This window comes from Cryptomeria japonica, chromosome 1 (genome assembly GCF_030272615.1).
Source record: "Cryptomeria japonica chromosome 1, Sugi_1.0, whole genome shotgun sequence".
Classification (NCBI taxonomy): domain Eukaryota; kingdom Viridiplantae; phylum Streptophyta; class Pinopsida; order Cupressales; family Cupressaceae; genus Cryptomeria; species Cryptomeria japonica.
The window spans coordinates 491,220,954-491,247,473 of NC_081405.1; the positions used below are offsets into that span (position 1 = coordinate 491,220,954).

Consider the following 26,520-nt stretch of genomic DNA (forward strand, 5'->3'; position numbering starts at 1 on the left):
TGCTGTAGTCTAGGTTTGCCATAATCAATTACCTGTTGAGACCCGAAGATACTTGATCAGAGTATCTGTTGATAGTCTAGGTGTACGTGAGTTGATGTACCTATGCAGATAGAGTAACTTTCTTGACTTATTGGATGACTTAGGATAGGAAACACAATCCCTCCTATTTAGAGATGGATGGTGATGAACATGGCTTGATTAGGTTGATTGGGACATGATGTAGGGTATGTGATGGTGATTATTGAGATGGGGAGGGTGGGGAGGTTCAATGTTAGATAGAAGAAATGGAGGACTTATTACATTCCTATGGAAGAAGAGGAAAATAGAGTATCCATTGTCATTACTATGTATGATTGATATGCAGCTATTTATGAATGTATGGATGGATGGAATGCAACGGAATGCAATATATACAAATGAGATGGAATGATGATCCATGGTGCTTTATTTTTCATCATTGAGCTTTAAAATGTTGTAAGAAAATACAAGTAACTTGACATAAAGATTCAAGATGACCAGAGTATTTCTTACATGGATTTGATATAGCAAGTTAATACAAGCAACTTGATATAATGGATCAAGTTGACCTGAGTATTGCTTGTGGAACAGACAAGGATTATCTCCTTTCATGCATGACTTGGATCGTCCTCCTTGATCTTAGGCTGACCATATCTTGAGACAAGTGCATACCGTAATAAGAGATAAAACCTTTATTCAATTTGGATGAGGTAGGAGGAACCAAAGAAAGAGCATTGTACCTGCAAACAAATAGTATATACATAAAGAATAAAGAATATGGATCCTTGGTAATAGTTCATGCTCATATGGTCGAGGTATACGCTGTAGTCAACAAGTCGTAGTGATCTATGACTACATTTTGCATAAGATCACGTAGCTTGGTGAACTTCCCACATAGACACCATTAGTACATGCCCCAGTACTTCATCGGAAATAATGCGCAAACGATACAAAACAATGCTACAAGATCCTGATACAGATAAACGAATGATTGTACTCACAAATCAACCAATTATTTGATAGCTTAACATAATTTTCTTGTCAAAGAAAACGTCACTTTTGTCTTTGTTTTGGTAAGGAAGGATGCATCCTTGTTGAAGACAGTTTGATTGTTGATGTTGATTGTGTGGTCAATTGATAAGTGGTCATTATGTGAGTACTGTGTCAATGTTTGTTTTGCATCTGCATGGAGGAGTATGTAAAATGTGTTGCCATGTTTTTGTTTTATTTTTGATGTTTTTTGATGTTTTTTGATGTTTTTGGATTTTGTGAGACGTTTTTTGAATATTTTTGGATTTTGTGAGACCTTTTCAAATGTTTTTGTCAATGAATCACCAGTAATGTAGAATCCACTTCCATCATCTAGATTTTTTAAGGGTATTGCCCCCAAGTGTAGACATGACTATGAAAAAGTGGGATGCAAGACGCATGAAGTACTATCTTTGATTACAGATCAAATAACAAGCCATGGTTTGGGTGGATGGATATGTGTATGTATGAATGTGATCGCAACGAGCCTGAAAGATATTGGAGCCATTGTCTTTACGAGTGGCACCTATTTGCCAGGTTTTCACCATCGCACTTACCCAAGGTGCCACCGGAGTGGTTGTTCACCACTTGGATGTATGATTTTTCTTTACTTTTTTGAATGTTTTTGTATTTCTTTAGGACATTTTTCTGAATGTTTTTGGTATTTTCTGATATGCAGGGGAGCCTGATGCTCTGTACAGCTTAGGTATAAAACTGTTTGAGGTGCATGCTGTTAATTGGATCTACGAGCAGTTCTCCTTCTAATGTAGCCAACTGATATGCCCCAGACCCGAACACAGTAGTGACAACATATGGGCCCAACCAGTTTGATTCAAACTTGCCCTGATGTTCTCTGTTTGGTTGGTTGCGAGGATTCTTTTGTAGAACAAGATCACCTACCTCAAATGTATGAGATCTAACTCGGTGATTGTAGCTTCTACTCATGCGCTGCTGATAGGCTTTGAGATGGTTGTATGCAGCTTGTCGCTTCTCATCTAATAACTCTAAGTCCTAAAGACGGGATACTCTGTAGGCTTCGTCATCGATGAGATTGTGCAAGGAAACCCATAATGATGGTATCTCGACCTCAATAGGCAAGATAGCTTCTGCACTATAGACCAACGAATAAGGAGTTGCACCTGTAGGGGTTCGAATGCTAGTTCGATATGCCCATAGTGCTGGATTTAGTTGAACATGCCAATCACGGTCAGCATCATTGACTGTCTTCTTGAGGATTCTTAATATATTTTTATTTGATGCTTCGGCCTGACCATTGCCTTGTGGGTAATAGGGGGTGGAAAAGCGATGTTGGATGTGAAATTTCTCACAAAATTCACGGACATCCTGATTTTTGAAAGGAAGGCCATTATCTGTGATGATGGACATGGGCACACCATACCGGCAGATGATGTAGTTGAGGATGAATGAGGCGATCTACTTGCCGGTGACTTGGGTAAGTGGAACAGCTTCGATCCACTTTGTGAAATATTCGGTGGCGGTAATAATGAATTTATGGCCATTCAATGAAGATGGATGGATTTTACCCACAAGGTCAAGACCCCATTGACAGAAAGGCCATGGTGTCATGATTGGTTGCAGTTCCTGGGCTGGTGCATGTATCAAGTCGCCATGAACTTGGCATTTCTTGCATTTTCTGACAAAGTAGTAGGAATCTTTTTCCATAGATGGCCAATAATATCCAGCTCACATGAGTTTCTTGGCTAGTGATGGACCACTTGAGTGAGTCCTGCAAATTCCCTCATGGACTTCTTCCAAAGCCTTTGTTATCTCACCTTGTTCCAGACATCGAAGGAGAGTACCATCAAGACTGTGGCGGTATAAGGTTTCAGCAATAATGGTATATCGAGCAATTTGGCGAATGAAGGTTTTACGTTGGTTATTCGATTGGTTGGGAGGAAGGGTGTGATCGCAGAGATAGGTGTAGAATTCACCATACCATGGGGATTCAGAGCCGACAAGGCGACATATCATTTTAGATTCAGGGATATCATAAGCGGGAATCCAAAGCTGTTCTACCAAGAATTCATAGCGTATTGAATTTTGTGGAAGATCTAAGAGAGATGCGATGGTAGCCATAGCGTCAGCAGCTTGATTCTGATCTCTTGGTATCTGCTCAAAAGTGATAGTAGTAAATGATGCCTTTAGATTGTCCACCATTTGCTTATATGGCATGAGTTTATCATCCTTGGTCTGATATTCATCTGTTGCTTGTCGAATGACTAGTTGGGAATCGCCATATACTTGCAGTTCTTGTAATTTCCATTGTACGGATAACTTGAGTCCTATGATCAAGGCCTCATACTCTACGATGTTGTTTGTGCATGGAAATTTGAGCCTATAAGACTTCGGGATGCTATCACCCTGAGGTGTGATAAACAGAATGCCTGCCCTCGAGCTGTGCCTAGTGTATGAACCATCAAAATATAGTTTCCATGGTTGTGCTGTTGTGATCATGAATATCTCTTCATTTGGAAAATTGGAAATGAGAGGATGATCGCCTATGAGTGGTGCATCGGCCAACTGATCTGCAATAACTTGACCTTTGATAGCTTTATGGTCCACGTACTCAATGTCAAATTCACTTAGAATCATCACCCATTTGGCCAAGCGGCCTGTCAATGCTGCTTTGTTAAGTAAATACTTGAGTGGATCAATCTTTGCAATGAGTTGTACTTTGTGTGTTAACAGATAGTGCCTCAGTTTAGTGGCTGCTAAGATTACTGCTAAGCAAGCTCACTCAATAGGTGTGTAATTGAGTTCATAGCCCACCAGTGTGCGAGAGATGTAGTAAACAACACACTCTTTTCCTTCTGCATTATGTTGTGCCAGTAGTACACCCAATGCTGTACTGGTTGCTGAGATATAGAGTAACAACGGTCTACTTGGATCTGGTGGGATCAGTAATGGTGGTTTCATGAGATAGTCTTTAAGTGTCTGAAATGCTTGCTGGCATTGGGCATCCCACTGAAAGCGGATGTTCTTGTGTAGCAGGTGTGTGAATGGGTGACACTTATCAACCAATTGTGCAATGAATCTTCGGATTGATTGAAGTTGTCCTTGTAATGTCCTTAGCTGATTGATATTCTTTGGAGGTGGCATGTCCATGATTGCTTTTACCTTTGTTGGGTCGACCTCAATACCTTTGCTTGAGACAATGTATCTGAGAAGCTTCCCGGAGGTCACTCCAAAGACACATTTCTTTGTGTTGAGTCAAACATGGTATTGTTCCAGTCTATCAAATATTTTATCTAAGATGTGGAGATGCCCTTCTCTGGTGAGTGATTTTGCTAGTAAGTCATCAACATAATCTTCCATCATGGTATGCATCATGTCATGGAAGATGGTGGTCATTTCTCTTTGATAGGTTTCTCCTGCATTCTTTAGACCGAAGGGCATTACATTCCAGCAATATGTGCCCCATGGACATGTGAAGGTTGTCTTATGTTGGTCCTCTGGTGCGATCTTTATTTGATTGTATCCTGAAAAGCCATCCATGAGTGAAAGCATGGCATGTCCTGCTGTCAGATCCACTATGATGTCGATATTTGGTAGGGGGAAGTCATCCTTAGGACATGCCTTATTCAGATCTCTGAAGTCAGTACAAATGCGGATGCCCCCTTTTGGTTTGCCGACAGGCACAATGTTGGAGATCAATTCTGCATAATCAATTGGTCTAATAAAACCAACATCTAGGAGCTTCTTGAGTTCTATTTTGACTAGCACTGCAATTTGAGGGTGCATCTTACAAAGTTTTTGCTTGACAGGTTTTGCTCCTTCTGCTATGGTAAGGTGATGCATGACTAAATCAGGATCAAGCCCAGGCATGTCTGCATATGACCATGCAAAGTTGATCTGACGCTTCTGGAAGAACTCTATAAATTTAGGTTGTTCCTCTAGAGTGAGAAGAGATGCCAGATGTATGAGATGAGGATTTTCAGGAGTCCCCACATTGTATTCTTTGGTTTCCTCTATGAGAATCGTTGATCGTTCCTATTGTGTACTAGCAGGGAGAATGTCAAACCCTTCATCCGCAGGCGCCTTAGAGAGGTTTTCACCGTTGGATACGCTCTTTCTTTTTACTTTTGTTGAATCAAACAATGCCACGGTGTGGTTTTCACTGGAAGATCCATGTTTTATTTTTATATTTTTGCAGCTGAAAGGTTTGGCTTCTTCCCCGAAGTATGCTACGCTATTTAGTTCTATGGCGAATCCAGCTTTGTGATCCCCGCTTGGCAGGTTATCCCTTAATTCCAAAAAGTCAATGATGGCCTCATCGTTTTGGAAGAGGTCAAGACATGGGGGATTAGGTTGGTTCCATTCGATGAGTTCAGGGTGGATAATGGGCATTACTTCATCGATTAGGTTAAGTGCGCTAGATGTATCAGTGAGGGTTAAGACATTATGGTGAAGGTCATTAATGGTACTCTCCCTGTCAGAATCAGGCGTAGGATGAGACGTAGGGTCTATGGAAGATGTTTCCAGTTTAGGAACCCAAGTGGTCTTTATCTGTGCTTCTCCATAAACAGGGATATCTTTGTGTGGCGGAGGTAGTGATGCATCTTCCTCATCTGAAGTGTTAAGCTGTACAGAATCAAATTCCCACTCATGTGAGTCGGTCTCTGAGTCACTTTCCAGCATCTGATTACTATACCATATTGGGATGTCTTTTGAGTTAAATACTGTAGGTGTGATTGGTTGATGTACCTTTGTAGTGATTGGTGTTGCAGGAAGGTTGATGGGGATTAAAGGATCTGGTACATGGAGTATCGGTAATGTTGACTCAGTGGCTTCTGCTGGAACTGCTGGTGCCATGGATGTTGCTGTGGGTTCCGATACAGTTGTTGCTGCTAATGGTACTATTGATGGGATTACTGGTTCACTTGGTGGGATGATTGGCATTGGTGATGGTTGTGTTGGGATTCTGAGCCTCGGTGGGGTAGTGGGGATGGTGCTTGATGCCGCTTTGATAATGAAAGGTGTCCTTTTGGCAGTAGGCTGACATAATGGTTTGCTGGGTTTTCCTTTGAATTTTAATTTAGGAAAAATCTCTTTTTCAAAGCCTAGGCCTGTATTACCTTTGGGCTTTAATTCCGGTAGCAGAGGTTCATGTCGTCCTTGTTTGCAATATCCCAAAGCACTCTGACCATCATATCCCATTCTTTGCATAATGAGGAGGCCTTTGCCATACTGATCCATAGGGAGTCTAACTTGCGGTATATCAGTGGGGATGGGATCTTTATAGATCCAGTCCGCTAAGTCCTCATCTTGGGTTTCTTCTTCTTGACTCTTGCCAAGGATGGAAGGCGTCAAAGCACATGTTGGCGTGATTAGTGGTTGCTGAAGTAACTGTTGTGGTTTACCATGTGTTTGAGGAGAAGTGGGCATTTGTCCCACACAAAAGAGTTGACTCAAGTTGTATTCCCCAGGACCTTCCTCTGCTATCTTCATCTTAAGCTTTTCTTGCTTGGGTATAGTGGTGTCTGAACTGGCAAGAGAGGCAGGACTTATATATGATGTGGAGGAAATGGCTTGTCTATTATTAGGAACGGTAATCTCTGGTTGATGGCTGATATTATGGCAAAATGCAAAGGGGTTTGCATCGCCCAGAATTGTGATCTCTACACTGTTATGTGGGAACTTGATACATTGATGGTAGGTAGATGGAACGGCTTACGTGGCATGTATCCAAGGTCTTCCTAACAATAGATTGTATGGTAGAGGAAGGTCCAGAACCTGACAGATGATGTGCTTTACCACAGGGCCCACGCGGATTGGTAGTACCACAGCTCCTTTGGACGAACGCTCTACATCATCATAGGCTTTGATTGTGATCTTCTTACGAGGATCCACTGATTCTACCGCATAGCCCAATGATATGACCAACTGTAGTGTACAAATGTTCAGGCCTACTCCATTATCGATCAAGACTCGCTTGATCCTGTGTTGGTTGATAAAGCCTTCAATGTGTAGCGAAGTGTTATGAGGTTGCTAGAAGGAAAAGTTGTCACTTTCGGAAAAAGTGAGACAAGGTGATGACTTTAGACTTCCAACCATTGCTTGAAATTGGTTTGTATTCAGGTTTGCAGGGACTGATGCCTCTTGGAGTGCTTGATCCAAGATAGTTTTATGAGATGGCGATAGACGCAAAATCTCTAAAATGGATATAAGCGCAGGGGTTTTGTCTAATTGTTCCACAAGATTGTACTGCTTTGGGATGGAGGTGGTGCCTTGTGGAGTTGCCTTTATGGTAACTTTGCCACGACGCGTAACAACATTGCAATTTGAGTTGGGATTTTTGAAGGTTATAGTTCCAACTTGTTCATTGGCATCATACAAATGATTTACAGTGTAATTATACACAACCTGTGTATAATCAGTGGTATCAGTGCCTCACCTACAAGTGGAAGGACCCCTTTGATCTTGTGATGGAAGTGGATTTTTGAACATCAGATGATCATTATTTGTTGTTTTTGGGTCATGTCCTTCAATTTCAATTTCTCCTCGATCAATAAGATCCTGAATGAGATCTTTCAATCGGTGACAATTACTTGTCTTGTGCCCTCTTCCTTGATGAAATTCACACTGTTCAGTATCTCTCCACCATGTCGGTTTGACCTGAGGCTCATAGTTTGATAGTTTAGGTAGAGTGACCAAATTTTGAGAAATGAGTTGTCGCAATACTGTTTCAATGGGTTCCCCTAAGGGAGTGTATGTGCATTTTTGTTTTTGCTGATGAGGTCTAGGTTCATCGTGAGATGTGATGTGACCTTAATTAGAAGGAACATTTGTGTTGTTTTGAGGTGGAGGATTTTGTCCTGCAAACCGAACCACAGGTTGTGCGTTTTGGATAGTCCGGGCATCCACAACCCCATCGTTGACGATATTCTTGTTTTTATTCCAGAAGCTTGGTTTATCACTATTGAAGCGCGGGCGAGGACCATCTTTTGGTTCATTAAAGATTTTGATGAGTCCTTTCTTGATGAGTGCCCATTCACATTTTAAACCCTTGGTGATCATATCATTAAAAGAGTCTGTGTCTTTGACATCCAGGTGAAATTCCATTTCTTCATTTAAGTTGGAAATGAATATTTCTACTAGTTCTTGTTCAGGTAACTGAAGAGAATGTCTGCTAGACATTTGGTGCCATCGTTGCAGGAATACTGAGAATAGTTCACCCGGTTTTTGTTTGGTGTTGCACAGATCAGCCATGGTGATGTCATGTTCAATGTTATGAGAGTAATGAGCGAGGAATTTTTGGATAAGTTCCTCAAATGTTCTAATGCCACCTGGTAGTCAAGAAAACCATGATGTGGTTGTTCCTCCCAAGCTTTGGGGAAAAAGGTGCATTAGGTATGTGTCTTCATATGCTACTTTGAGACAAGCGAAATGAAATTCTCGGACATGATCACGGGGATCCCCCTTTCCTCTATATTTTTCAAATTTGGGTGTTTCGAATCCTTGTGGAAATGGTGGAATGTAAAGATTCCTATCAAAAGGATAGGGATAGATGTCATTGAGTGAGAATTGGTTAGTCTTGACACCACTATGAAGCTGTTGGGCGAGATTCTCGACTTGTTGCCACAACATCTCCATTTCATTTGGAGGAGGAGGTGGTGGGTTACCTCGAGGAATGTTATATCTGATGGGATCTCTACCTCTTTCCTCTTCATGGTGACTTTTTCTTTCTGATGCTTGTCTTAATTGGGCAAGATCAAAGTCAGAGGGGAGTTTTGCTCCTTCTTGAGCGAGTCTTAAGAAGTGAGCATCTGCATTGCTCTTGAGTATTTCGTCAAAAAGTATGTTAAAGAGAGGGTTATGCTAAGCCCTTTCTATTGTTGCAGGAGTGGGAGTACTTGGGTTTTCGTCATCTGCATTTCCTCTAAGTGCTTCTTGAAATTCATTGAGATTTTCCTCTTCTTCTTCTTCCCTTTCTATTTCTCGTTGCCTGGACTGTGATCGGGTTTGGGACATTTTGTTTATAAGCTTTTTGTTGAAGTTGTGTGAAAATGATGATGAGTTTTTGATGAAATGAGAGATTGATGGTTGGTGAATTGTGTTGCACGTGGATCTCTAGCACCTTTAAGGTGGATGTAACCAAAATTCCTTCTTTGAATTGCTTGTTTGTTTGATAAGTTTTGATGTGATAAGGTGTAGAGAAATCTGAGATGTGTTACAGATTTAACTACCTAGTAATGAGAGGATTCACTCATGAACTAGTTTTAACCTGCATAGATGTGTCTCTTAGGATGAGCTTATCCTAGATGTAGAAACAATCTAAAAAGTGATGTGATGTGTTTGATTTCAAGCAATATCTAAAAGAGAACTTGGGACAAGAACCTCTTAATGTTTTTAGAGTTGGGACGGATTGATGATGAAGTGATGATGTATGAGTGAGATGATGGATGAAAATGTTTTCAACTTCAATAAAAACTTTGTGTTACAAATGGGACAAACTCTATCTCTTCCCTTTCGGGTGTTGGTGGTATTTCTCGAACTATGTTGTATGTGATACAGACGTTTGGGAAGAAGTTGGGATTAATCTTTCCTCCTTGGTTTTTGTGATAACTCAGAGCTCTATATTGCATAAAAGCTCCGCGGTTCAATGATTCAGAATCAAATTCGTTTGTTTTTCCTTGAAGGTAGAGACGCATGTGACGCAGAAAGACTCTATGTGAGACAAAGATTTGTCTATTTATATAGAAGAATTTCCTCCTTTTGATCAAAGCCTTTGAGCTCAATGGTCTTCTTTTCAAGTTGATATTCTGATGACGCTTCTTCTTTCGCAAGATGTGAAGAATGGTCATAAAATTTGACTCTTTGTTGTTTGTACCTTGTTTTTGATGTTTTTGGTTGTTTTGACAGATGTTTGGTTGGATGAATACTGTGTTTGTGGGATTGATTTTTTTGATTTTTCTTTGACAAGAAAACAAAGCAAGCACACAAACACAAGAATGTTGCCCCAAAGGCACAAATGAGTATGGGTCTAGATCAACCCAATCCTTGGACTTTTATATAACCCTTCCTTTAGATGTATTTTAAGGTGTATTTCCAAAGCCTGAAGTCGGCTCAATTTACACTTGGTCTTGACTAAAATGAACACACTTCAAACACTTTTTATCCCTAAGGTCAAATGGCCAGTTGTGATAAATTTAGCCCACATCTTGATATTTCTTCGACTTTGGTACTACATACCTTATGAATCCCGCCTTAGCAGGTAAGGATGTGATATACTAAGTCTTGCATGAGCATAACAAATAGATGATCCCTATGATGGGGGAGTCACCACTTTTATCAAGCCACAAGTGACTTTTCAAAAAGCTATGTTTCTACTCAAGGAAATATGTATGGTGAGTATCTTGGGAGCAAAACCATCTATGCTCTTGCACTAAATTATATCGCAAATATCCTCAATCAATAGAATGGGTGGGCTACTACTTAAAGGTGTTTAGTCATGTTCGATGTTTTTGGACATAAGTTCATTCTGCAGTGACTCACTTAAGAGCCTTGTAACCAGTGGTGGGGCCCATTTGTCCTTTCGGCTAGTTACACTATAGGAACAGCTATACCCAAGGCTACAGCTTTCGCTCACACCTGATTTCTATAGCGGCTCGAAGGATTTACCGCTCGAGGTCGTTCCCAAGAGTATCGATCCCTTGGCAGGCCTCTTTTAAAAAGATAAAATTTGAGTGTTACTAACACTTTTCTCTTGCACCTAGGACCACGAGAGCCAAGGGAGAGGATAGTGTGTGTTAGAAGTAGGACCACTCGACCAACTCTTTTGCACAAGTGTGCCAAACACAAAATTCACTCGTTCCTTTTAACTTGTCATCGCAATGATTTTCTATCTATTTGGAGATGTTGCTCCAACAATCATGGTGTTTTTTTTAATTTTCAAAGGCAATTGTTTGAGTAAACTAGAATTTCAAAATCCCGGTTAACTTAATGAAAAACACGTTTGCATGAAGTAAAATTGCTATAAAAATGAGACAAGTTGATTGTGAATTTTATTTGCACCAAAAATGGAAGTGTGGATTGTGAGTTTTAGCTTGATGCAAGAAATAAAATTTGCCTTGTTGATTTTAAGCACCAAAAGAATTTGTTCCTAACTTTGCAAAAAAATAAATTTGCGTGTTTGTTTTTGTGATTCTTTTTAACTTTGAATAAATGTGATTCTTTTTAGAGCTCTAAACGAAAGATGTGGTTCATTTTAAAACTCTAAATGAATGTGTAGTTGATTTTAACCCAAAAGGAAAATGAATTTATTTTATCCTAACTTGAAAGACGAAGTTAGAAATATGAACAAATTTATTTCCTAAGCTAAAATTGCTAAAAAAATCCTATTGTAGGGGTTAGTTAAAACCTACACAAAAGATAATTAGTTAGAAAAATCCGCATGTTTTGGTGGGCTTCTACAAGCCTAAAATTTTTGGTTTTCGATTACAAGGAATTTTCTTACAACTCTCTGTTACAATAGCTCTACTCTGTGTGAAAACAGAAGTGCTATTTAACACGAAAGAGAAACAATATAGACAATAGCGCTAAAGTATCAATTTGCGAAGGTGCTAAATTGAGAACAAAAACGCAAGAGAATGACCGGTGTGTCAATTAAAACATTCAAAAGTTAGTAGTCTTCAAAATGATTGCTCTTTGATTCACGTCGGGTTCACCAAATGATGCTCTGCAAAAAGGATTAGAAAATCTGTTTGATGGCAACACACACAAGAGAACAAGAAACAAACGTTAGTGTTAGCAACAAAAGATTATCCTAAACAGGCATATCAAGAGAGATATTAAGCATGAAATAGAAAGCATATAAACATAGAATAAAATAGCTAATCAAGATGCTCATAGTTGCTCCTCCCTTGTTCCTCTCCTCTCCAAGTCCCAAATGAGTGTAGCTCTCAGCTTTTAGCGCTAGCCATGGATGCCATATGGAGATTCAAGATAGTTGAATATGATAAGCAAATGCTATGCAAGTGTAGATAGTGATGCTATGAGAAAGCTCTATGCTAATGCCAGTATAACAACAATACTCTAATGCTTCTTTTTGCTTGAGGAGAAGGGTTCTATTTATAGAAGAAATGGGGAAATGAAGGGTTAAGATTGAGTAATCTTAACAAGGGTTAGGATTGAAAGATATTCAATCCATGTGAGACTTTCAACCCAATCCCATGTTGACAAGTGTCACCATGAGGAGGCTTGAGAGGAGTGATAAGGAGCATTAAATGCTTGAGGGGACATGATGGTTACCCTAGTCAAAGAAATAAATGCTTTGAAGAGACACATGGGTTACATGAGGGTTAAGTTAGGGGTCAAAGTCCTTAACCATGGGTGCAAGTGGAATTAACCATTAATGGTCATGTACGAGCCATAAGTGGTTTGGAAGACTTTAGAGGTTAATTTGTTGAACACACAAAGCATTAATTGCTTTTCAAAGACTTTGGAGTCTTTGAGAAGTGACTCCAATTTGCTTAAGAATGTGAAAATATTTAGGGGATGGATTAGGTTAATTAGGAAGGGTTTAGAAGAATCTAGAAGGGGTTTAGGCATGCAAGTGGATTTTGTAGGAAAATGCAAGTGGGAGAAATTTTGGTATTTTCAATTAAAATAAAATCATTTATTTCAATTAAATGGTGTAATTTGCATTTGGATAAATATTCAAATAAATATTAATTTATGTAAATGAGAAAAAGGAAGATAAAGCATTAAAATGCTTGAAGACTTTGATGGAAACCATTAAAGGCTTGAAGACTTTAAGGAAAACCATTAAATTTGAAGACTTTAAAGCCATCAAGTTTGAAGACTTTAAGGGAAACCATTAAAGGTTTGAGAAGACTCTAGAAGGAAGCCATTAAGTTTGAAGACTTTAAAGCCATCAAGTTTGAAGACTTTAAGGGAAACCATTAAAGGTTTCAAGTGGGTGAGGATAAATAGGATTTTAAATAAATAATTTATTTAAAATAGTTGTGCAACTTGCTTTTGTAGAAAAATACAAGTGGGTGGAGGATAAAGGTGATTTAAATAAATTATTTATTTAAAATAATTGTGCAATTTGCATTTGTAGGAAAATACAAGTGGGTGGAGGATAAAGGTGATTTAAATAAATGTTAATTTATTTAAATGTGAGAGGTGGGATTTTGGGGGATTTAAATAAATATTAATTTATTTAAATGTGAGAGAAGATTTAATTAAACAAATATGATTTATTTATTTATTTAATGGTCTGAATTTGGTTAAGTGAATTAAATCAAATAAATTGAATAATTTATTTAATTAATAGGAGAAGAGGGTTAAGATGAATTAATTAAATATATTAATTTAATTAATTATTGATTGATGGTTAAATAATCAAATAAATACTAAATATAGGCCCTAACATTTTCTACATATACCACTCCATTCGGGACATGAGAAAATGCTCCAACCGAATCTTCCTTGGTAGCCACATGTGGATACCATTTAAAAATTGGTCTGGGGCGGTCCTTAATCCATACTACAGTTGGGTTTGCAATGAAAATAGGAGTAGAAGATTATCCCAATTCCATGATTCAAGAAAAATACCTTTAGAACGCTGCTAGTGAAAAACCTCTAACAAATCCTTCCAGATGTCGGTGTGATCCTTCAAGATGAAATATGATCACCTCTTAATAGCTTCTGATTGCACTAAGTCATTTTAAATCGCTTTGTAATTGCTCTGAATGCTGGGTGAATAATAATGAGGTGTAATCGACCTTTTATCCATCGAGAAAACCCTAATTTTATGTTGACATAAATGATTGTCGGTGAATGATACCAAATCTCACTCGGAATATATTAATGCTGAAATTTTCCTACCCCTAAGGCATCTTCCTTAGTTACTGAATGAGCTCACTGTTGGTGCAAGAGCAGCCTCTTCTGTTGGATATGTAATCAGAACATTCCCATATGATGATTTCTCTTCAGTCTTCCTAACCCATCTCTGAGTATGATCTTGCCGAATTTCACTAACCTTCTCTTTGCCTTTATCATTTGATCCTCTATTGCCAACTTGTGGATTTTTGCTTATGCAAATTTTAGCAATATGTCTAGCTTCATTGCATGCATAACATGTAACATTGTTCTTTTGAATTGCCTTGCTAAAACCGGTGAAATTGATTGACCTGCACTGATTAGCCATATGTCCAAATTTTCTACAAGCGTAGCATTTTAAATTCATTCTACAATCTTTTGTCTTATGACCGGTTTTATTGCATTTAGAACATTTATTGGGAGCAGAATCAGGGTTCTGATTTGCTATGTTTCTACACTGCCTAGCCATGTGACCAAATTTATTGTAAACAAAACATCTACCATTGAATTTATAAGCATTGAATTTCCTTACCAGCTCCTTATGGTTTTGATCTTCATTAGTAGTACCGGAACTCTGTCCTTGCTCAAATCCAAGTCCACTGGAATCTCCAATCTGTCTCTATCTCTTCAGTAACTCATCAAGTTGTGTTAAACTGATCTTGAATTTTTCTCTATACTCACTTGCAACAGTTAAATCATCTCTTAGTACTATCATTTTTCTTTCAAGCTCTTTCTCATTGCTTCAGGAGTGTACCAAATTAGACCTTAATAACTCATTTTCATGAGTCAACTTGCCGCATTCTTCAAATTTGTTGTTCAGGGATACAACAAGATTTTCTTCCTTTTTCTTTCTGTCCTCAATATCCTTGGATAACCTCATAGTCATAGTTTGCATTTCATTTTTTATAACCATGTTCTCCTGACACAATTTCTAACATTGTTCCTTGAGTGCATCTTCATCATCCTGATTTTGTAAACATTCCTTCCTCCTAGCTTGAGACGATGATAGTCTTTCTTGTAGGACAAGAATAAATTCTTTAGCAGATTTCAACTCATCTTGTAGCTTTAAGTCCTTCAATCTTTCAGCATTGTAATCTTCAAATGCCATCTCAAGCTGCTTCTCCAAAGCCATATTTAGTGATTCCGGTTTTAGGATCTTCCTCAAGCTGTCAAATTTCCTCTGAGTCACAAGGCTTTGATACCAATTGTTGGAGACCAATAACACTAAGAGCGGGGGGGGGGGTGAATTAGTGTTATACTAGAATATAAGATTTTAGCCTTATCAAAACATACACCAACTGATATATAGATTTATACATGGAAAACCTCAATGAGGAAAAACCACAGTGGGATTTGTGACCCACAATATCAATTCACTGGCTATATGAAGAGATATCACAACATATGATGGGCCTGCACTTGCAAGAAGGCTTACAGCCTAGCGCACACTGCTCATCACAAAAGGAGCCTCAGTGACTACATAAAAATCCAGACAATAATCCAGAGAATAGTGAACTGCTTAGTATAGCATCTCCTATGCCAGAATACAGTTCTGATTTAAGCTCTATTTGTTTTGGTTATAACCCTAAACCTCAGTACCAGAATAACCCTTACAATGAATTCCTCACATACATAGTCTCTCTGATATAATTTACATTACATTAAATTCATAATCTTATCTATGCATATGTATATCAAAATAATCTAATCAATCTCCCCTATATATCCTATACAAATTTAAGCCTTATGTCCGCTTACAAGGATATATATAATATCATATTTCATGTCGGCCATATGACATAAATACCGATATTCTTTACTATATCATGTCGGCCTTATTTTCGGTGACTAAAGAATTCTTCTATCCTATGTTGGTGTCGGTTGTGAGGCCCTACCCTGACCCATCCTATCTCTTCAGTTATTTTCATATTGGAACTATTATGGATGCGAGTTTTGACACACTATGGATACAAAACTTTATATGGTCCCACAATTTTTGGTAATATCGATATATATTGATGCTCCATTTCTATGCCTTGTGGATTATAGAATATTATATGATTCTAGATTAGGGTAACATTGTGATGATGTATGTTATTATCTAAATTTCAGGATTTGTTATAATGCTAGAAATATGTTTGCATATCTTGTAGATGGATCAAATTTTGAGGATTATGATGAATTGCTTTGATTTGTGACAAATTGTATTTTATAATGACAAGTCCTTGCAGAATGAATGTATTGTATTCTGATTATGTGTTTTATATTATATGAGGCTATTGGGAAGTACTAATGTTTAAATTGAGATGTGCAGGAAATTATCCATGCGACCATGGAAATATTATGGAGAATCAAGCCTAGGCCTATGTGCGTTAGTAAAACCAGGGGTTGTCTATTTGGAGAGACAACACCCCGTATGTATTGTATTTTATTCGTAAATGTAAAATGTTGCATGAGTGTAAATTGTATTTATTAAATTGTTTAAATTGTTTAAGGGACAATTGCCACGTGTGTATTGTGATGTGGAATTATTTTGTAGTGTCACTTGACACCTATGTAGTATGTTGTGTTGGCAATTTGTCATGTCACCTTTTTGGAGAGTTTTATTTTTGTTAATTGTTATATCTCCTAATTATCCTTGAAGGAACCAAGAAATCTAGGTTAGTGAGCCACAAGGAGGGTCAACTCAGAGTTGACCCGTAGGTTAACTTCAGGTGGACTTTCTGAGGGTCAAATCAACTCCTAGAGTCAATTTTAAAGCATTTCTATTAGGCCTCATGGGGTACCTATGGGTGAAGGCCAAAATTGGCCATGTGTCTTTCCCTTAGGACTTGTTTAACCACCCAAAAAAGTGGTTTTCCCAAGATGGACGAATTCCATCTATAGGAGTGCCCTCCTTGGTAGGATAACCTTCTTGAAGGGAGTAATCCCTCTTCCCCATTCCATTTCCCTTCTCTAGGTACCTAGGTTAGGGAGTGTGTAAGACCTAGGGAAGACCAACCCAATGGGGGACCCCTCACTCTATCCAAGAGGTTGGAAGGAGTGAGAGAGGCCTTCTTAGGCTAAGAATCGAAGCTTAGTGAGCTAATCACCCACTCTCCATCCTTGCAGATTTTTTTTTGAGAAATTTTGGAGGAAAACTAGTTTTTAGGATTGCAAAATTGGGGGCTAAGGAATTGGAGAAAAAGATTGAGGATTGGGCAGCTCTTCATCAAGCTTTCCCCTAGATTTCCCTTGGCAGGTCAAGGTTGGTGTTATTTTTCCCTCTTATGTAAATGTAAAAATGTTATAGAATGTTTGAATGGAAATTGCTGTAACTCTTTATTTGTGTTGTATTTGTAAAAATCTATGTGTTTTCTTGTTTATTTTTGTTTTATGTATTGTTGTGTTTGGGGAGTGTTCAAGACCATCATTTCCTTGGGAGGAAAGATTGGTCTTGGGGGTGGAAGGAGCTTGACAGCCCTTAGGGTGAGAGGCTCTCATTTTGAGAGTGATCTCAAGGGTCTGTCCATGAGACCCTTGCTGCTTTCTTTTGTGTTATTTCACTTGTGGGTCATAAGGGGGAGCAAATATGGCATGGTTGCCTTTTTGGGGGTCATAAGGGTGTAGGGATTAAGGATGATTTTTGGTTATGCTTTCATGGGTGCCATGAGTTGGCTGTAAGTTCTATCTAGCAGATTTCTCCCCTAGGGTACTTGGTCCACTTCCACCCTAGTAAGGCATCACATTTTGTGATGGAGTTTCAGCTTGGGAAGGGATGTGTCTGTTGTGATGATTTCTTCTCCCCTTTGCTTGTTGTATTTCTTGGTTGTAACCCCGTCTAGGACTTGATTCTCCAAGCTCGGGGGTGGCTTTTAGTAAGCCTAGGCTGGGAGGTGAGGATCCCATGGTCATAGCCCTAAAATTATGTATGCAGGTTGCTTGGAAGGGAGACTAGGAGTTGCAGATTTGTTTGGTTGCAGATTTGTATTCAGATTTAGAAAAGCAAAAAGAAATGATACCATGTGATTTTCCAAGAAAATATTAGAAGGAGTTTTAAGATGTTTTCTTTTATTTCAGTTTGAAGAAATGTGTTCTTTTATTCAAGTCCTCATCATTAAGTATGAGAGACTGGTTGGATTATTGCACCCATTTTAAGTATGGGCCATTGTAATTAAATATTCTGTAAGCAAAGTAAATTTTATTTAAATTCTGAAGCCTATTATGTTGTTGTATACTATATCAAAATTTTGTCTCAGAAAGAATTCTGTTATCTTGCTTATTTCTGCAAATAAAAAAAAAAGAGAAAAAGAAAGGAATGCATTAGGTTTCAATATTTACTTGCATAGTTTAATTACTACTGTTTTATTGCTTTGAAGTCTGTTTAGGCATAGCTAAAAAAAAAAAAAGGATCTAGTATTTACTTATTGCTGTAGAAATCATGTTGCATAGCTGTTGTAAAAAGAAAGATATATTAGTGACTTTTGAATGCTGTATATTAGGATAAATTACACCTAGAAGATGGGAATCTAAAATTAGTGAATGTGCTAGTTTTTAACCCACTCCTGCAAGTTGTGAAACAGAAAAATATAAATATATGAACCTGGTTATTGCTGTTAATAGACTAAGGTCTGTATGCTTAGATGTTAGAATCTCAAAACAAAATAAGGGTTTCCAGCCCTATTGTCTTAACATTTATTTATATATATCTATAAATATATAAGTATACATATATATATTGAAAAATATATACTTATATATATATATATATATAAATATATATAAATTTCTATATGTGTATATTCCTGCAACAATAAACAAAAGAAGAAACATATTTTGGACTTGTGTATTCATGTTAAAAAATATATATATATAAAGGAATGCATGCTTCTGTGTTAAAATTAATTCAAAACAAGTTCCTAACCCTACCAGGTTGATATATATATATATATATATATATATATATATATATATATATATATATATATCCCTGCATCTGAAAACATACTCAATGGATACCTTTAAAAAAAAAAGTATATGTATGCATTCTGGTCATGGCAGTGAATATATATATATATATATATATATATATATATATACTTTTATATATAAAAAAAAAAATATTATTAAAAAAAAAACTACAAAAAAAATAGGAAATCGGGGGTACCGAGCCGAGCCACTATGTGTTAACACAGTGGACGGCTCACGGCCGAGCCACTGTGTTTACACACAGTGGGTGGCGCCAGAGGCACCGCACTGTGTATAAACACAGTGTAGCGGACGCGACCGCCACTGTGCTACACATAGTGAGCGGCGCCCGCCACTATGTGTATACACAGTGGGCGGCGGTTATACCGTCCGCCACTGTGTGTACGCACAGCGGCGTCCGTGGGAGCCCGCGCCAAACCCTTCGCTCTTCCCTCTTAAAAAAAAAACCTCTGCCATGCCCTAATCCGCCGTACCTGCAATCTCACACACACACACACACACACACTCCCAAACAAAAAAAAAAATGGTATAATAAACCCTAACCCATTTCGGGTTAGGGCATAAATTTAAAAGAAAATAAAAAAATTATGGGAATAAATAGAAATGCAACCCTAACCCAATTTCGGGTTAGGGTTAGCATTTTATGAATAAAGGATTTCTTTATTTAAGGGAATTTAAAATTAGAGATGGGAAATTTAAATGGGAGTTTTAAAAATTTAATTTTAATTAATAATTAGGGTTATTTAAATAATTGAATTAATATATGCTTATATTCTATAGAGAATTAAAATTCTAATATAGTTGGATAAACTATACCCTGAATTTATTTAATTAGTCAATAGATTATCTTCAATTTAATTGTGGACATTAGGTTATATTGTAAATGGGGAAATTCAAAAAGGAGAAATTGTAAATTAATTTTATGAACCATAAGCCTTTGTGACCGGTTTGGGCCGAATTAATTAAATCGTCAAAATTAAGAGGTTAGGGAAAATTAGAATTGGTTTTAGCCTAATATCGGAATTAGTGGGGCAGATGGTGTTATAAAAACTTAAACCATATCGGTTGGATTTAAATAATAAATTTGCGTGTGCATCAATTAATTAATAGTATTATCATTTTATGATCGGGAATGATTTAATACATTAAGATAACCAATTAACCCTTGTTTTCAATTAGCAACAACTTGGTTTAGGTAATTGAGCTAGCTATCCAATCCGTGACACTAACTAATCTCCACCAACTAGAGTCGCTCGTTCGAGTTGGTTAATTAACCCAACCTTAGTAAACAAATTTATTTACATCCTAGATAAGACAAAACTCTAATAAAGTTATTATAATGTAGGATATGTTGCGAGTTCATGTTGTCAAAAAAATTTGTTGTTCCGTTTTTGTGCCCAAAAGTTTGGGCATGACACCGGTGTAGAGTATGTGAAGTGCTTGTCGGTACACCATATGAAGCTTGAACCCAAAACGTGTTGCCATAAATGACAACATAATAAAACCTAACCAATAGAGTGTCAATTGCCAACACAGATCCCACACTTTATGCTGGTATGAACGCATTCAGACATGCTTTTCTACGGACTGGCCCTAGATTTATTTTACCACTAGCTTAGAATATCCAAGGACTCTCAGCTACTTGATACTCATATGCTTAGCAAGGCTCAGTCCATGGACTAGTCCTTCGTATTTCACTTTATTATTTGAACAAGGGAAATAAAAATGGAAGGAAATAAGAGTTTGTTCTCTAGATGGGAAAGTCAAACAAATGCCTGCTTCAGATCCCATCTTACATATTGCTTCATCAAAATGTAGGGTCCAAGGCTTAAAACTCTAATCCTTCTTGTCTCTCTTTTGATCCAAGGAGTCTTTTGTGACTTTAGGAATTACTTGATCCTTGTCGAATATTACATACATTCCAATACCGATACCATGATAATTGCCAAATTGATCAAAATCAATAAACTCATTCAGGAAAACATCCCATTCAACAGTTAGATTTCTCATCACCTCCTCATCTTCTAATAACTCCACAAACTACATCTCATCTTTAGTTATGAAAGTGTGAGCCACCTCAAAATTCATCAAGGCTTCATTAGCTACATGTTCAGAATACAATGGTTTAGACACAATTTTTAACTTGGCTCCATGCTTAGTTCTCAAAATGAGATGTGACCAATCTAAGGAAAGATATTTTCTTATCTTGGTTGTGAAATATCTTGATAGGCAAAGGACAAAGATAGTAGGAACATCAATTATTACAACTTCTTGAGGAATCGTGATACTCAGACAAGTATACAGGGTCAACGGAAGCTCCTTGATTATGCATATGGCTTGAACCTTATTCCCATCAAGCTACATGACACCTCTATCTAAAGGTTCATATTCTAATTTCAGGACCTCTGCTATTTGCTTTGGCATGATCGTGGTACTAGCCCAAGAATCAATCATAGAATTGTGAAGCAACTTACCCCTGCCAATGAGAGTTAAAAAGAAATGGGTTAGCTACGGTTTGTCTACCTTTTGATTTGTAGATGTCTCCCCTTGGTTAGTGAGCTCTGCAATCAAACGTGACTAGTTCCTAGATACAAGCCTTTTGTCTTTCGCCAATGTTGAGTCAATCATAGGTCTAGTTTGAATCTTCTCTCTTTCACCCAATGCCTCTCACAACAAAGATTTTTATTTATGAATAGCGAGGATATCCCATAAGGATACACTCGTGGGAGCAATTTTTAAGTTGTTCCATGACATTAAGGGTCATAGGGATGGACACCTTTGGTTCCTTTAGCTTGTAGGACGTGATTTATTTAGGTTTCTGGAAAGGAGGAACTATGACAGGTCGATTTGTCGCTTTGTCAGGACACATCTTAAGCTATTGCACCACTGACTCACCCATGGATCTGCACTTGGAAGGAAGGTTGTAGTTAGATTGCACCAGAAGAGCCTTTCAGGTAGAAGTAGAAGCGTCGTTAGTGAACATTATTTCTATTCCTTTCATCCACTAGAAATGTGCATGATCCTAGGTGATTTTAGACTCCTACTCCAAAGACAAGCCCTGCATTTGTGCACTGAGCATGGCGTTGTCCATACCGCTGCTCTACCACCTTTTGTTGTAAGTTTCTCCATGAGCAATTTCAAGGTATATTAGCTTCATTGTAAGGTAAGCACCAAGAATTTGTATCATCCGCCAAGTTAATTTGACCCATGACTAACTCCTTGTTTTGGTTCGGTGGTATAGCTTGTAAGGGAGTCGAAATAGGGATAATTTGGTTATTGGGCTAAGTTTGAGTATTCTTCGTACCTCCCTGGAATTGATTTTTCTACTACGAAAGCCTCCCGACTTGATAATTTTGGAACAAAGACCTTGCGGGAGCTTCTTGTTGTCTTTTTATGTTTATTATTTCATTTGAAAAAGTTCAGAGAAAATTTTTCATATCATTCACCTCGGCTACCAAAGTAGATGATGCAGCAACATTTCTCTGTTGGGCATTAGGATAGATATACATAGACTATGATTGAGCTGATGTGCTTGGAGGTGCTTTCTCTCGAATTTGCCCTAATAATTAGGGAAAACTAGCATAGGAGGTCTTAGAGAAAGCTTCTCAACATCGATTAGGTTATTTTTCTCTCAGACTGCAAGTTCATAAGCATCCAGAAGATTATTCCAACCGGAGGATTGAATCATGACTGATATGTCAAAATTGAATGTCTTGAGATAAAAGACAAACACCATATCTGTAGAATGGGCAGTGATAGGGATCCTCTGCCAAGTTTTGTGAAACCTAGTATTGAAATCAGTAACAACTTTCTATGGAGCTCACTTTATGGTTATCAGTTGTTGCAACAAAAATGATCTATCACCCTTTTCAATAAACCATTCAAAAAAATTATCCCCAAGCTAATACCAATCAAGAATTGATTTCACTTGCAGGGATTTGTACAAATATTGAAATTTTCCTTTAAAGGAAGTTGCAAGTAGCCTTAACGCCACATTCTACTGTGTGATGTTATGCACAATGCATACATCTGCAACATCTTGCAAATGTTTCGTAGGAGTTTTGGAATATTCTCCAATGAATTTTGGTAAGGCTTTTAGGGTAGAGGCCAGAATAGGATCCCATTGATTAGGAGGTACAGGTGGAATAAGGGGGCCCCCATTATTCCATTTGATAAAATTACTAGGAGGGGGAGCAACCATTTGCACATGGGGTGTAATAAATATTTAAACACCTCCTCTTGAACCTCTAGTCTGGACTGCTACTAAAGGCAGTACCAAGAGATTTGGATTTAATGCAATCCAACTTCTAGTAACATGTCTATGGCTCATACAACCACTTTTGCTTGTTTTCTATTTTCAGTCCCACCTGGCTGCCAGAAAAAGAATTGTTAATGCCTAAAATTTCTTTTAGACACATAGAATTATGGTAAACTCAGTGTTGGGGGACCTATCCATTTTCACTGAGTAACCTTTGTGATTTTAGAAGTTGACTCTTCATTTACTAGAGGGCAAAAAGGGAGAGAAAACATAAAATTAAACTAATCTAAGGTGATGTGCCTAATCTGAATTTCTATTGAACAACCAGCATAGAAAATCTCATATATATATGCTATTTTGAGGCCCATTCAATAATCTACATGCCTTATGAACAATCTCAAATACATTCAAAGACCTTTAGAAATGACATAAACCAAAGCATACATGAACATCTACGAGAATGAAGGAGTATATAGGATGATTAAATTAGCAGAGTTTAAGCATACATTACTAGAGTTGAGTTTAAATGCATAATTGCACTAAAAACCATTAACGAATATTGAAAAAAAAAAGCCCAAAAATCCCAGCACAGTTTGATTACTTTGATTCAAAAAAACAATAACAGTATTGAGGCTCAAAAACCTTGTCTAAAGATCTTCTCCGTATTCAAAATAAAAGTCCAGGAGTCCTTATTCTTACAAGCATTCATAATTGAATAGAGGAGGGCCTAATAGCTCACTAATGTGAAAACAAAAAAATCGTCATGATACTGCACTAGCTGGCCCATTCAACAAACTACAAAGTCATCAAGTACCATGAAAGCGAAGACTACTTTCGGGTTGTAGCTATACCAAGCCTATACCTTTCTGTTTTTAGGATCAAAATCACCATAGTGACCATTCCGCTACAACAACTTCTTGGACCTATATAGAATAGCACAAAAGCACACTAAGGCATAGAAAACTAGCAAGCTAAATTTTCACACTTAACAAGGCATAATTTGTTCAATATATAAGAAATTTTAAAATTTCTAGAGGAAAATGATCAAGGGATTTTGGGAACCGTATTGGACACACAATAAACTCTAGAAGGACACAATTTCCATTTAATAATACAAAAATAAACTCTCTCATTAACACAAGAGAAAGCAACTACACAACCAAACATGAGAAAACTAGTAAGTAAGTCAGGCTCATTCGACAATAATGTTAAGATGGTTCAAAAGAAAACATTTTGTAAATTTTAACCATTATGATGATATATTATAGGTTCGTCCACAAACACACACAACCATGGCTATTAAATATAATAATATAATCCAAATTTTTATAATTATCATTATTTCAGGTGTACAACCATACCAATAACCTCACTAGACTACTTGTGAAAAAATGCCAAAATATTACGATATTGTTTTTTCAAAATGGATTCATCCTAAACATCGATACATAATATCCCAAACTAGAAATTACATCAATGCACATGAAATCGAGAATTAATTAAAAACAATACATGATTACAAAATAAAAGTGTCTTCCCAATCATAAAAGAATCACACTCCAATTACACAAATTATACACAGCGTATTATTACATGAACAATGGGTCACCTCTAAGATACTCCAATAATTACACAGTATAACATAAAATACTAAAGTAGAAACCCCTCCAATGCTCAAAAGATTTTCGAAATGAAAAAATACCCAAAAATTGACCAACAATTAACTCATATTTATGATGGAAGAAAATATCACATTGTTAATACAATATAAAGTGGCCATTTAAATTCTATTGAAAGTTCTTTCACAAATTCTTAACTCTTGATATATTTTTCATTCTTCTATCTTTATTATCATAAATAAAATACAAATAGCTTTTCTGATGCCAATGGGGGAAATTTAACTATACCAAAATGTGAATAAAATTCATGATTACAAATAAAACTCCTCCTTAGACTGGGCGCCTAGGCTGCAGTGAGAGCACGTTTCATGACTTCCTCCAACTATTTCCTTTGGAACAGCTCCTATCCTTCTCTCTTTGTCATCATACAACAAATAGTTCCGTTTCAGTGTAAAATCCAAGCCCTGTATTTGTACTCGCACAAGAACAGTTTATGTTTGCCTCTGGATTGCCACTTGGATTACTGGGTTTCTTGAGTCTAACTCCCGGCATTGGATTCTTCCAATCCCCACTTCCATTTCTTTAAGGCACTTGACCAGGGTAACAATGGCATCCATATACTTATAATTGGGACCTATATTTTTCAGAGTTACATTCATGATTACTTCATCTGCTATTTCACTACCCTCAATCACTACAACAGCTTCTTCACAAATGGAAGACATTAATGGATGCTTCCCTAAATCTTCTACATTGCCACGTGATAAACTACTGTAACCTTCACATATCTGTTGGGTAACTTCGTCCATTAGGGTTTTGTTGTGTTTTTCAAGCTCTGTGATTCGAAGCTTCTGCTGATTCAGCTCAACTACAGCATTTGACAAGATGGAATGTTTATCACCCTTCTGCAAAACCATCCCTTTCTTTGTTAGAACAGAAATAAACCCAGGCAGGAGAACAAAGCTAAGAAAATGGAGATATAGGGAAGATTTCACCTTGTAATTATCTGCAAGAAGAGACCGCAAAGCCAAAAACTGCTCACCGAGTTTGATTCTCCTGTTGCGCTCAGCAATCCTATGTGTGGACGTATATGACTCCTCCACATGCACTTCCCACCTTGAATTCTCTCTCCGATTTTCATGTATTCTCCTCAAAAAATCGAAGCATCTCTTGATTGATTTCTGTTTCATTGAAGATTTCCGGCTCAGTTGGAATCCAGTACCACGCTCCTTCTTGTACCTTGTGAATGCACTGTTAACTTTGAATGTATCCTGAGAGGAGCTTGATAAGTGTGGAATCCTCATGGATTGACTGTAACTGTACATCTCCTCAATTGTAGGAGAAATATCATATTGTTGAGGTAGAAGCCCCCCATGAGTAACATACTCTCCATTCCAAAGACTCTCTCCACCAACTAAATCTCCCATCTCTGTGGTCACATGACCCACTGCTGCTGCCTTCTGCTTTAAATTGGATGGCTCATCATAACGAATAGAGTTGCTTGCCATCTTCGTAAGAATTCAACTAGGATGATGCCCAATATAAGTAGAAATATATAATGAACTCTCAATTTATCAAGTAGACTGCTCAATGTATGTAGAAATATATAATGAAGTCTGAATTTATATAGGAACAGACTTCCGATTTTATTATCCGATAAAGAAGGAATCCGAATCTTGTGAATGATATAATTGTTTTAAAGTATGAATAAGAAATTAAATATCAAATGAACATATATAAATAAATCAAATAAGAATAATGTTCGAGTTGTGAAGCTTT

General features: G+C 37.4%; 1 protein-coding gene across 1 annotated transcript; it reads right to left on the reverse strand.

Annotated features, from left to right (window-relative positions):
- Nucleotides 1–25,000: 25,000 nt before the first annotated feature.
- Nucleotides 25,001–26,320, reverse strand: LOC131856099 (uncharacterized). The gene is made up of 2 exons (XM_059207388.1): nucleotides 25,737–26,320; nucleotides 25,001–25,646 (listed from the first exon to the last, which is right to left on the reverse strand). The coding sequence occupies exons 1-2, from the start codon at nucleotides 26,247–26,249 to the stop codon at nucleotides 25,233–25,235; spliced, it is 927 nt and encodes a 308-aa protein (XP_059063371.1). The 5' UTR covers nucleotides 26,250–26,320; the 3' UTR covers nucleotides 25,001–25,232.
- Between the last annotated feature and the right edge of the window lie 200 nt (nucleotides 26,321–26,520).